General features: G+C 48.6%; 1 protein-coding gene across 1 annotated transcript; it reads left to right on the forward strand.

The window, feature by feature from the left end:
• Window positions 1-30: 30 nt before the first annotated feature.
• On the forward strand, window positions 31-4,246 carry CCDC87 (coiled-coil domain containing 87). Its single transcript, XM_006911310.3, has one exon. The coding sequence runs from the start codon at window positions 68-70 to the stop codon at window positions 2,600-2,602; it is 2,535 nt and encodes an 844-aa protein (XP_006911372.1). The 5' UTR covers window positions 31-67; the 3' UTR covers window positions 2,603-4,246.
• Window positions 4,247-13,438: the final 9,192 nt, after the last annotated feature.

Consider the following 13,438-nt stretch of genomic DNA (forward strand, 5'->3'; position numbering starts at 1 on the left):
GCCCCCTGGTTGTCTTAGTAACCACTTGGTCGCCTCTGCATCTGTGGCCTGCGCCGCCAGCGCTAAAATGGATCCTTTTAAACAGGAATCCGAGCTCCAGCAGTTTTACCACCAGTTGCTGCGTCCACTGTCGCTCTTTCCCCGCAAGCCGACGCGCCCAGAGTCTCAGAAGCGCCTGTCGCTGGACGTCCCGATGCTACTGCCCCTGCCCGTCTCGCGGCTGACAGTGGCATCACTGTGCCGCCGGGTGGCCAAGCGGCTGGCCAGCAGCGGGCTGACGGAGCGGATGCCTCCCGAGGGCCGACAACGTTTCACAAAGGTCATCCTGGACGAGCTAAAGTGCAGCTGGCGGGAGCCACCCCCCGAGCCTAGTCTGAGCCACTTGGACAACCAGAGGCTGCGGAAGCGGCTCCTGGTCTACGTGCTGCTGAGCTGCGAGCAGCTCTTCTTACGCTACCTGCACCTGCTAAAGACCATGTCCGCCACCTCAGAGGTCTTCACCGAATCAGCCACACTCACCCGGTTGACCGCCAGCCTCGCCAAGGACTGCGCGGTCTTCCTCACCAGCCCTGATGTCTACCGTACCCTGCTCGCCGACTTCCGCGCCCTGCTGAAGGTAGAGCAGGCCAAGGGCGGCTTATACAAGCTGCGCCCCATCGGCCCCCCTGCGGCTTTCAAGCCATGGCCTCAAGGCACCAGCATCACCCAAGGGCCATGCTGCAACCTCAACCTGAGCTACCTCATCCAACTCAGCCGCGCACCAGAGTTTCTCAGTGAACCCGAATCAGACCCAGTGAAGGAATTGAAGTCCATCCCCAAGCTGAAGAGGAGAAAGCCTCTCCGCTTGCCGTCCTCCGCGCAAAAGAAGAGAGAGAGCGGCTTCAGTTCCTCACAGATTGTGTACTCCGTGGCTCCCACCAGCGAATCTCCCCCCGTCTCCCATTTGCCTCTCTACTCCCAGCTCCAGAAGGGCCAGTCCATGCCCTCTCTGCGTGAGGGCTGGAAGCTAGCAGATGAATTGGGCCTTCCTCCACTCCCACCTCGTCCCTTAACCCCGCTGGTCCTGGTTACAGAGAGCAAACCAGAGCTGGCAGGGGACCCGGTGACTGAGGACCTGAAGCAAATGATGAAGAACATGAAATTGGAGTGGACTCGCTCCTCACCGCTGGACTCAGGTCTGGCCCTGCTCCTGGGGGCCATGACCCACCGCCCAGCTGCAGCACATTGTATGGCAGAGCTGCAGCGAATGTTGAATGAAGAAGAAGCCTCCAGGCAGCAGGGCCCCAAATCCCCTCCACTTCAACCACAGCCAGTGACGGTTACTTTGAAGCTAAATCAGACTGTGGTCCAGGCAGCTGGTGTACAGATCTCTGAGAGAAAATTTTTGGATTCATTCCACGTCAAGGGGACTGGAGTCCTGTACAACCACCTGGCTGGCGAACTGGATCCCAAACTTATTGAGGAAATGGATACTGACCGCTTTGTCGGTAATAGCATCAGGGAGGTCTACAAGGAGTTGATGAGCCGTGTCTCTACTGACCACTTCTCTTTTGAGCAGGGACCCCTGATTGAGCCTGCAGCCAGTAAAGACTGGTCGATGTTCCTGACCTCAGCCTTTATACGTCAAGAGAAACAATATGTCATCAACCCCAAGCTGGCTGGACTTCATCCCCAGAGAGCAAACATTTTACAGCCCAATGCTGATAGGATGTCCATCACATCACTCCAAACAAGCAAAGCCTGGGAGAAGCAGGCAAACAAGCCCTCGTGGATGAACTGGTGGAAAACCACCTTGTCTGCGGATGACTATTTCAAGTATCTCACCAACCAGGAGACAGATTTCCTCCATGTCATCTTCCAAATGTATGAAGAGGAGGTTCCTGTGGAGACCGTGGCCCCTGTCAAAGAGCCCCTAAAGATTCAGCACCCTCCTCCATTGCTAAAAGATGAGGAGCCAGACTTTGTGCCAGGAGAATGGGATTGGAACACGGTGCTTGGGTACAGGCAAGAAACTAAGAGAATCAATCTCCTAGGAGAACCCTACAAAATCCAGAGCCTGCAGAAACGTCTGGAGCGGCTGTGGTCCATGCTTGAGGTCCCCCACAAGGACCGGCTGGACATAGCCATCAAGTACAGCTCCAATGCCCGTCTGAGGCAGCTGCCTTCACTGGTGAGTGCCTGGGAGCGGGCCCTGCAGCCCATTCAGCTTCGAGAGATGTTGCTGGGGAAACTGGAGTGGTTTGAGCGACAGGCCTCTGACCCCAACCGTTTCTTCCAAAAGATGGGCATGGGTCTGAATCGCTTCCTGGAGGAAAATCAGATCCGCAGCCATCTGCATAGGAAGCTCAATCTACTGGAGGCTCCTTTGGCTTCGCTCCTGGAGGAGATCGAGCTAATCTTTGATGAGCCAGTGACCTTCAAGGGGCGGCGCTACCTGGACAAGATGAAGCACGACAAAGTGGAGATGCTCTACTGGCTGCAGCAGCGGCGGCGGGTGCGCCACCTGGTCCAGGCCCAGAAGGCTTCCTATCAGTCAGTCATGTTCAGGAGGCTCAGCAGCTCACCTGCAATAGACCCTGGGAGTAACTCCATTCTTCTTTGACCAGGCCAAGTGCTTTCAAATCCCTCCCTAATTCCCCAACACCCAGCAGCTCGTTCAGACCTCTCGACTGCTTTAGAAGAAGAAATATCTGAGGGTTCAGGAACACTGTGCTTTCAACTATCAAGGGACTGAGATCAACACTTTATTTTGACAGCGAAATTCTCTTAAACAACCCCCAGACCCAGCATTCTCATGTATGTCAAGCTAAGCAAAATACAGTCAATATCTCATATATCAAAAGAACTGAGACCATCCCTTGAAGTTCATTGTAATGGAAAACATCAGACAGAGGCAAACCATCACCTTCGGAATACCTTGGCATTTCTATCACACTACAGTGAATTGACCGACAGGGCCCCAAATCAAAAGGCTCAGTGGCATAATGGTTAAGAGCTAGGGCTCTGGAGTTAGCGGATATGGGGTTAAATCCTGGCTCTGTAACCTTGGGCAAGTTACTTAACTGCTCGGCACCTGTCACATGTCAGATGAAGGGGTTGGGTCCAGGTTGTCACCACTTCCAGTTCTAGCATACCGTAGGTGGAGTTAAATATTTTAATTAAACTTTTACCAGTTACTACAAGTACATGGTTCACAGTACACAAGGGTGTGTACTGAAAAGTAAGTGTCCTTTCCATCACTCCCTCCAGGACCTCCGTTCCCCTCCCCGGGGGTAACAACTGTTACCAGTTTCTTGTGTATCTTTCCATTTCCTTATTCAGGAAATAATAATTGAGTACCTACTAGGTGGTTTATGCTCAGTCTGCATCACTGAACAAAACAAAGGCCCCTACCCTTTGTAGAGTTTATTTCTACTGGGGGGAAACAGACAATAAACCATAAACATAGTGTCTAAGAACATTGAATATTAGAGAGTGGTAAGTATTGTGGGGGAAAAAAAAGAATAGGGTAAGAGGAGATCAAAGGTGGTCCGTATAGGCCTCGCTGGGAAGGTAAGAGTTGACCAAGGCTTGAAGGAGGGGAAGAAGTGAGCTCTGTGGACATGTGGGACAACAGCTGTCCTGACAGCCACTGCAGAGCCTTAGGTAGAAGCCTGAGGTATCTCAGAAATGCAAGGTGGCCAGTGTGGGTGGAGCAAAGGAAGAGGAGGAGATGAGTCAGAAGGGTCATGACAAGGTACCGAGGGGCAGGTTAGATTACGTAAGGCCTCGTAGGCCATTGTATGAACTAGTTCAGAGATAGCCTATGCACATATGAGCACATATGTACATATTATCCATGCATATTTTTAGCTACATCAATAGTAGCATGCCGTACCCTGTTTTTTTCCTTTTTTCATGCCTGAGCTCATATCAATACACAAAGAGCTGCTTTAGTCTTTTTGATAGCTATATAGTATTCATTGTATTTTTATTTTATTTAATCCCTTATTATCAGACACTTAGAAACAAAAACAATGCTCTAAAAACATCTTCGTTCATCTATTTAGGATTGCAACTATTTCTGTAGTTTAAATTTCTGGAAATGGAATTATGTTTAAGCATAAGCATTTGTAATTTTGGTAGCTATTACTAATCACCCTCCACAAAGATTGTAACAATTTGCATTATCATCAAAATTGTATGACTATACTTTCCCCACTCTCAACGATAGAATGTTATCAAATTTTTAAATCTTTACCATCTAGTAGGTGAAAAATGGTATCTTATTTGAATTGTGTTCTCTTTTATGAGTGAAGTTGCATCTTTCATACATTTAAAAGCTGTTTTTATTTCTTTTTCGGTAAAATGCCCATGCCCTTTGCCCACTTTTCAATTGGTTATGACTATTTTGTTTTCTTGATTTTTCAATGCTCTTTATATATTCAGGAAATTAGCCAACACGTTAGTAGTTACCTTGTGCAAAACACTTTCTCCACATGATTTCTTAGACTCCTCACAACCACTGTGAAGTACGTATTTTAATTGCCATTTTACAGCTGAGGAAATGAAGGCTCAGGTAGGTTGGGTAACTTACCCAGGGTCATAAAGGCAGTAAAATGGAGAGCCAGGGCCCAAGCCCCAGACTTTCTGACCCAGAAGCCTATATGTGTACTGATTCTGTGAGATACGGTAAGAGAGCTCTTAGACACAGCCTGCCTCACCTGCCAGTGTAGGTAATGTGAAAGCCTCAGATCTCCACTTACTATTGGCTGGCACATAAGTTTCCACTTCGTTTTGTTTTTTCTATAAAACAGCATTCCTCAAACTTTCCCACTCAAGTACCTCTTAGATTGGAGGAAGATAAACAAGCATCTTGTTCAGGTATGAGGGATTGGGGGGCAGAGGGAGTAGAGGGAAGCAGTGCTGGTCTGAAAAGAATGAGAGAGATTTCTTTAAAGTCTTTTATTTTTGAAATTCATGCAAAATTTGCATTTTACTCCGTAATATGTCCATATTTATTTTAATATAAAAATGATGCTTGACATCACTTATCTTTAAATTAAACTGGCCCTCTGGGCAGATACGCTGTATTAGCATTTATTCTCTCCTGGCATACCGCTGTATTCTCCGGAAGTTACGCATAGCCTAGGTGAGAGACACTACAGCAGAAGTCAGCAAACTTTTTCTATGAAGAGCCAGGTAGAAAAATATTTGGGTCTTTGTGAGCGATATGTGACAAAGCTCGACTTGGCTTTCATCACATGAAAGCAATTATAGATAACACCTGAGTCAATGGACAGGGCTGTGTTCCAATAAAGCTTTATTTCCAAAACAGGCAGCGGGCCAGATTTAGCCCGTAGGCTGTAGTTTGCTAATCAAAGTGCTGCAGCATCGGCCCCTTTAAAAAGCAAATACACTCAGGAGGAGTAAGACAGGAAGCTTGGTGCAGTATTTCTTAAAGCACGTTGCATAATAAGTTAATTCTGGGACCGGCTTTCCCAGAGTTCCAGACCTAAACCCATGGCTGTGCAATCCCCCATTGCTGATCCTGTTTACAGGTTTGGAGAATGTAATGATAACTACTGTTCATCCGTGCTTTACTGATTACAAAGTGCTTTTCACATTCATTCAGCTAAGAATCAGTGGACTGTAACTTGCCTCTGAAGTGGTGGAGTCAGGACTTAAACCCAGGTCTGGGACTTGAAGTCCTTTGCCCTGGGTGGAGGGACCAGGCTCTGGAGTCAGGACTTAAACCCAGGTCTGGGGACTTGAAGTCCTTTGCCCTGGGTGGAGGGGCCAGGCTCTGGGCCAAGTCCTTTGCCCTGGGTGGAGGGGCCAGGCCCTGGGCCAAGCCCAGCCTCCACGCAGCCAGTGGCCCCTGGTCCCATCCCAGCAAACTCAATTGTGTTGAGAACCAACCGTTTGCCGAGTATCAGACTCAGGTGCTTTAAAGCTATTATTTCATTTAATTCTCATAACAATCTTGCAAAGAAAAAAAAGACATTTTACTTCCCTTTGGGGAAACAGGACTCTAGGATAATTGGATGAAAACTGATTTTCTAAATTACCAAGGATTTTTGCGGAAGTTTTAGTTTCATGTCTGTTGTAGATCCAGAGGCCATCAGACAATACTTTAAATCTGAGCTGGGATGACTGGCTGCAGCCCTTTTGCTCCCCAGGCAGGGGCAGAACCTAAACTCATAAAAGCCCAAAATCTTCTCTGTTTACTAAGACATTAAAGGGATGGCTCATTTATTTGCATATTAAAAAAATATATATATATTAGGTATTTAAATTAACCCCATTATATGTTAACAAATAATACATTTTTATGAAAAATAACTTTTCTAAAAACAAATGTAGTGAAAAGTGGCTGGTTTCCTCTTTTGCGAATCTCTTTAATGTCTGGCCTCATAGGAGACAGCTGGGTTATCTGTTTCTGCATACATCTGTTGCAATATCAGAGGCCATGTAGCCTCTGGGGACCCTATTTGAATTTTTTTTTTTTAAGTGGAGGGGGGTCAGAAAGCAGTGGTGAGGGTGGTGGAAGGGGCAGGGAGACATGTTGGAATCAGGGACCGGGCAGTCGATGGGGCAGGAGCAGTAGCAGTGGGGGAAGGGTTGAGTGACAAGGAATGCTTGTTATGCTTATAAAATGTCAAGGACAAGACCAGAGGTAAAACTACAACATGGAAACAAACAAAAAAAAACAACAAAAAAAACCCCAGTAATCCTGTGAATTGGTCATCTGCTCCTGGACAAGCAGACTTGCTTTTGGTGACCTGGCTGCTCTGGGAAGCTGAGACCCGCAGAGAAGCCAAGTGCCAAAGGCACACAAGGTCCTGACGAGGACTAGATTTGAGCCCAGGTGTTTCTGACTCCACTAAGCCTATGGCCCTGCCCTTCCTGGCCTTGGGGTTTCTGTGTTTGGCCCACTTTTTCCTTGTACCATTGTTTACCAAACACTTTATGTTGACTCACTTTTTAAACTTATTTTAAAAAGCAATTTAAATCATCTTAGCTAATACCTGTATAATGATTATTAAGTGCCAGTCTCAGTTCTAAGCACTTGCATGCAGTAACTCATTTAATCCTCAAAGCAATGCAAGGAGGTAGGTACTACCATTATTTTAAGGTCCAGGTGAGGAAACTGAGGCACAGAGTGGTTATGTAACTTGCCCAAGGTCACACAGCTAGGAACATGGCAGAATGTGGATTCTGACCCAGGGGTCTGACTCCTAGTACATGCTCTGAACCATTATACTGTATTTTGTCATAAAATAGAAAACACGTGGCCCAGTTGAGGCCCCTGGTTAGATGCCGAATATGCTCACATTCTGGAATTTCATTATTGCCTGCACCCTGAGGAAATCAGATTTTCTCCCTGCAGGTCCAGAGCACATTCATTGTGCCCCTTCTGAGGGTCAGATGCTCCGCTTTGGAGAGGTGGCGGGGGAACCAGAGGACACCAGGGGGAACCAGAGCCCCAGGTCCTGCTGCCAGGGAGCTTAAGGTTTAGGAGAGAAGAACATTTCAATAATATGGCAGGTGAAGGGTACGGTGGGAGCCTCCAAAAAGGACATTCAACAGAGCTGGGGCCAAGGGGTGGGTAGAGCAGCTCAAAGGGCACCACACCCAAGTGGGGACTGGGTCCTAGAAGATTGAATGGGAATCGTCAGGCACATGGTGGCAGAGGACGGGAGAGCATTCTAAGTCCGGCACTAACAAAAGCACAGAAGGAGGATGAGCACGGCGTACGTGGAAGACATGCATGCACTTCGTCATTAACCAGCCTTTAAGGTTCCTGGAGGGGAGCGAGCCCAGAAGGGGAGGCAGAGCCAGGTCAACTTTGGTGTTAGTTCCACAGGTGTGAGAAGCCACGTACCCATCAGCAAATGCGTATGGAACACCTGCTCCATGCCAGGCGCTGGTCTAGGTGGCGAGGATGCCATGCTGAACGATGCCGACCAGGACCCCTCATGTTCCATTTGGGGAGACTCGACAGTCATGCAGGTAAAACACGGTATGTGAGATGGTGACAAATGGTATGGGGAAAAACGCAAAAGGAGCAATAGAAAGTTCAGAGAGTGGCCATTTAAAATAGGAGAATCAGAGGAGGGAGTATTAGAAAAAACCCTGGAAAGGGTAGGAGGTGCTGTGTGATATCCTGGGAAAGAACATTCTGGGCAGGACCTCAGGGAAGTGCAAAAGCCCTGAGACGGGTGTGTGCCTGATGGGTCTGAGGGGGCCAGTGTGGCTGGAGTGCAGCGAACCAGGTGGGGATTGTTTGGGAATTAGGTCAGAGAAATAATGGGGTTTTAACAGCCCTTAAGTCAGAGAGGTGACATTTGGCTGCCCTGTGGGTGATGGTTAGGAGGCTGGCAGGCTGGAGGTAAGCAGAGCAGGTGGAGGCTGCCACAGGGGGAGCAGGGCCGCTGTGGTAGGATGATAAGCAGGGATGGAGGCAGACTTGGCAGCATCTGGGCATGACTGGGTGTGGGGATTGAGGGTGAAGAGTGAAGGACACCTCCCGTGTGTCTGGCTTGGGCCTCTGGTGGAGCGTGACATAAAATGAGAGGATGGAGGGCTCACTGGGAACGGGTGCAGTGGGGGTGGGGAGAGATGAGGAGTTCAGCCCTGTAAAGGTTAAATTTGGGGTGCCTGCAGGGCGTCTGAGTGAGAGCCATCCAGAGGTAAACGTTTTTCTATTCTGCCAAAGATAGAAATACTCTTTGAACAGTGTATCTATGTAACTGTGTCTTGTGTAGCTGCTCTGATATTGTCACAAATCTGTCATTTTCTAGGCTGTTTTTAGCTGGAAAGTATCAATCTGGGGCCTAAAATGTGTATAGGAATGACTTGTTAAAAATTTTCCCAAAGCTGCACTTTTTAAAAAAGCTATTAATCACTAAATACAAAGTTTGCCTAATACCACTGAGTTAGGCATTGCTGTGCACTGAATACGAGTGTCCCCCCAAACCCCCAATGTGATGGCGTTTGGAGGTGGGGCAATTGGGAGGTAATTAGGATTAGATGAGGTCATGAGTGTGGGGCCCGTATAAAAAGCAGGAGCGACCAGAGTCCCCTCTCTCTCCACTGTGTGAGGGTATAGCAAGAAGGTGGCCCATGGCAAACCAGGAAGAAGGCCTTCACCAGACCCTGAATCTGCAGGCACCTTGATCTTGGACTTCCCAGCCTCCAGAACCGTGAGAAACAAATGTTTGTTGTATAAGCCACCCAGTATGTGATATTTTGTTATGGCAGCCCAGCCAATTGAGATGGGCCTCATCAGGTATAACCTAGCCAGGGAGTCAGAGGTCCCCCAGCTTTCCTATTCATTGTCTGTGTGATACTGGGCAAGGAATTCATCTCCTATTCATTCATTCATTCATTCATTCATGACATATTTAATGAGCATTCTCTATGGCTTTGTGCCGGAACTGAGGATACAGCAATGAGCCAAGTCAACAGGTCTTTGCCCTCAAGGAGCTCCTATGTGGGTGGATAGAGACCACAAACGCATAGAGAGAGAAAGTAATGGGGAGGCCAGTGGGCCACCCATGACCCGGAGCCTCAGAGACACTTCCTGCCTTCTCTGAGGGACGCAGGAGAGTGTAGGTTCTGTCTGAGCCTAACCAAGTCCTGTGATCTGGGCTGTATGTGCCTCATCTTATTACACTCTCCTCCTGTCCATGGGAAGCATCGCTGCTGTTTTATAGACAAAGAGATGAGGTGCCCATAGTCAGGAGCCCAGGGTAGATCGCATGGTTCAGGGAGAGAGACACAGGCTTTGGGGCCGATTCTCTGTAGACCTTAGACGACTCAATCTCGCAGAGTCTCAGAGGCCACTACCTCAGAGGAACTAGACTCTAGTGACTAAGGAGCTGTCTCCAAAGCACAGGACTAGCTCAGCCATTATTTGAAAATCTTTCCATTTATAGAGAGACACCTAATGAGGACCAAGATTTGGCCCCTGGAGAGGGAAACCCCTGCCTGGAGGTTGGAACCAGCATGGGGAATGGGGCAGGGAGGAGAATGCCAGGAGGGCACCTAGGGAGGGGCGAGGAGGCTGGTACTGAGGCATACCTTGGGTATCAAGGGAACCCAGACCCAAGGCTCTGGACCTGAACTTGGGGGTGAGTGTGCTCTGTGCTGCTCCCCAGCAAAGGGAGGCCAGGTGAGGAGGCCTTACCAGCTGCTGGCTTTCTGACTACCATCATTCACGGGTCTGTATGCCCCCAGGAGGGCCTGTGTGCCACCCCACCCCAGCTTTGGATGCCTAGGCCTGTGACCAGTTCTCACCATACCATAGGACACTGAGTTTCCTTGGACTAACAGATTTCTTGCAGCTCTTACATCATAGGCTCCCACTCTTGCTCCATCTACTCCCCACCCCGCCCCCTGCCCCCAACACACACACACATGGTAGTATTGGCCTAGGCCTAGGTCTAGTTTCACGTTGGCAATTGTTATACCTCATCTGACCAAACCCCCCAAAATAACAACATGCCGGCTGGTTAAGGCAGAGATTTAAGCGGGTTCCGTTGAGAGAGTTCTTAAGGTGTCAGCCTCTCTTACTCTTAGGCCCGAAAGCCTTAGATCACCTGGAGATGACCTTTTTAAATTAAAAGATAATTTAAATTAAAAGATAATCCTCCTGTGAAGGGTGTAGCACAGAGCACAGAGCGAGCATTGGCTATGCGTTATAATTGTTGTTATTGAATGACTCCTCTGCGTTATGCAACAGTGAGGTGACGGGGTCATTCTGGGATTAGAATGTGAAAGGAACCTTTTGAGGGCTCTCCTCTCCAAAGCTGCTGTAGCCTGAGATCTTGGCCACAAAGTAGTAAGGATATGGATCAATCTATGCACGAGGCTCTGGAGCCTTTGGGGGTGGGGCCGGGGAAAGTCAGCACCCCAACTCTTGGACTGATGATTCAGCCAAGGACACCTGGAGGTGGACCAGAGCTGCTCACTCGAAGCTGAGAGGCGGCCCCTGAAATAAATTCATGTCCAGGAAAGGAGTCTAAGCTCAAGACTTGGGGCCCAGAACCTCTGTCCGTCCGTCTGTCCGTCCATCTATCCATCCATCCATCCATCCATCCATCCATCCATCCATCCATCCATCCATCCATCGAATCATTCCACAAATATTAGGGCAAGCCCACTAAGGGCCAAGGTAGCATCACTTTTTGACCCTTTTTCCTCTTAGTTTCTTAAATTTGGGGGTCCCTACCCCACATCGTATCACACCTGATCAAAGGTACCTATGTTCCACATTAAATATTTTGCTGTAAATTTTTTTGAAATGAATTTTACAGTTTTGCGCTTGGATTCAATAAAATTTCTTCCCAGTCTCCAACATTATCACAGCCTCTGGAAAGCTCAGAGGCCTCTGCTGTCTGATGGAGAAAATGGCCTTGAAGGTCAGGCACATCTGGGATAGAAACGAGGGGATAGGACAGTCAAGGTCCCTGGTCTCAAGTTTACAGTCCAGTGGGAATAAGCAAAACAAGGACAGAATATCGTAACTGCCGAAAGATATAAAGTGTTCTGAGGTGGAGGGAGGGGGGCTCCTTCAGATGAGTGCTCCTTAACTCTAAAGAAATAGCATTTAGGCTGAGACGGGGCAGCTGGCAAGGAACCTGACCTCTTCAGAGCAAGGAAGTCTCTGCAGGCAGAGGGAACAGCAGGTGCAAAGTTCCCCAAACAGGAAAGCACTTAGCTTGTGGACAGGGAGGGGTCACTGTGGCAGGGGCATACTGAGTGACAGTGAGAGAGGCGGGAGATGAGTTCAGACTGGAGGGTGGGGCCCTAATGGTGCCTAGCCTCACTGGCCACGGTATGGAGTTTGCATTTTATTCAAGTGCAGGATGCCACATGGTCTGTTATGGGTTGGGCTTTCCAGAAAACAGATTCTGACCTGAGATGGAGGTGGGCAGGCAAGAGGGCTGTTAGAGAGGGCTCTCGGGGTCAATACCCAGGGCCAAAAAAGGAAGACCCGGCAGAAGGAGATGAGCTGCCAGCCAGTCCCAATGGACACTTCCCCTGACCTGGCAGGAAGTTCTGAAGCTGGGATGACCCTTCAGATTTGTCATTAGATGCAGCTGCCTGGGGAAGGGGACATGCCTCTTTGGCCAAGGCAACCCCCTGGGGGGCTGACAGCAGAGGACAGCACACCCAATAGCTGGATCCCAAGTCCATTTCTGAAGGGGGAACTGGTGTGCATATGATCACAACTCACACCCGGTCCAGTTTACATTCCAGGAGGTCCCTCTAGCTGCTGCGTAGACGGTAGATTATTGGAGGTACGAGTGGATCCAGTCAGGCAAGCGATGGTAGTGGCTCGGCCAAGAGCGGTGGCCATGGGAATGAAGAGAGAGGACACATTTGGGAAATGTCGGGAGATAGGATCCTAAGCACTTAGAGATGGGTTAGATATGGAACATGAAGGAAAAGAAGAATCAAGAACTCTGCTCTGTCCCCGCCTCTCTGGCCCGGCGATTGTGCTTTGGAGGACAGTGGCTTCCTAGGAGGTGAGAGGGCACAGAAAGAGCGCCTCTCTGGGGCTCGGACACTGGGAAGGTGCAGGAGGACTAAGCCTCAACAGCGCCACCATGTGGCGGCGAGAAGTCAAGACGGCGGTGGACTCCAGACTTCAGTTCCCAGGCATGGTGAGTAAAGAGATCAGAGCACAGCCTGTTCCCGGGGGAAGCCAGCCCCACCACTGGCTCTTTCAGACTAAATAAATGACTAGAGTTCTGGACAACTTAGAGGTGGGAGGGAGAGGAGGAGGCTGAAAAGAGAGAGAGAGATAGGTGAGGAACAGCATGTACTCAGAAATAAAATGGAATCACTATACTCAAGCTACTAAATTACTAAAATCAAGTAGATGGAGGTATGAGGAAATGATCCTAGCCTGGGAACTTAAACTTTCAAACTTTCCTGTATCAATGCCTGGGTATACATCAAACTTCCAGATAAGCCTCTGGTTCCCCACTGAAGGACTAAGGAAAGAATGTCCACTATCCAGACTACCTGACAGCCAGTACCCAGGCCACTGGCCATTGAGAAGAGTGCCATTTTGGACAAAACCAGAGGCTAAGAATGCGGGATTGATTCGTCTTGCTTTTTTCTTGTACTTTTCACAATGAGAACTCGGCTTTTCTTTCTTTTCCGGATCACTCTGAGTATTGCCTATTGTGCTTACAGTTTGCAAACCCTAAGACCCTTGAATAAATTTTTATTTTTTCTTTCTAGCCAAAGCCTCCTAGTTCATTTACAATCACTTGACATAAGCAATAGAGTCTGAGGAATTATTTAAGAGAGATAAAAGGGTGGTATTGTACTCATGCCATAAAGGTATTGGTCAAGGTGATAATGTTGATGGCTATCATTCGGTGAGCAGATACAAAGGGCTGCATGATCTCAGTTAATCTACACTTATCCCTACAAG

The sequence above is a fragment of the Pteropus alecto genome, unplaced genomic scaffold, assembly GCF_000325575.1.
Source record: "Pteropus alecto unplaced genomic scaffold, ASM32557v1 scaffold43, whole genome shotgun sequence".
Taxonomy (NCBI): Eukaryota; Metazoa; Chordata; class Mammalia; order Chiroptera; family Pteropodidae; genus Pteropus; species Pteropus alecto.

What these genes read in the sequence shown, in the direction of transcription:
- CCDC87 (XM_006911310.3), top strand. Translation starts at nt 68, where the DNA reads ATGGATCCTTTTAAACAGGAATCCGAGCTCCAGCAGTTTTACCACCAG.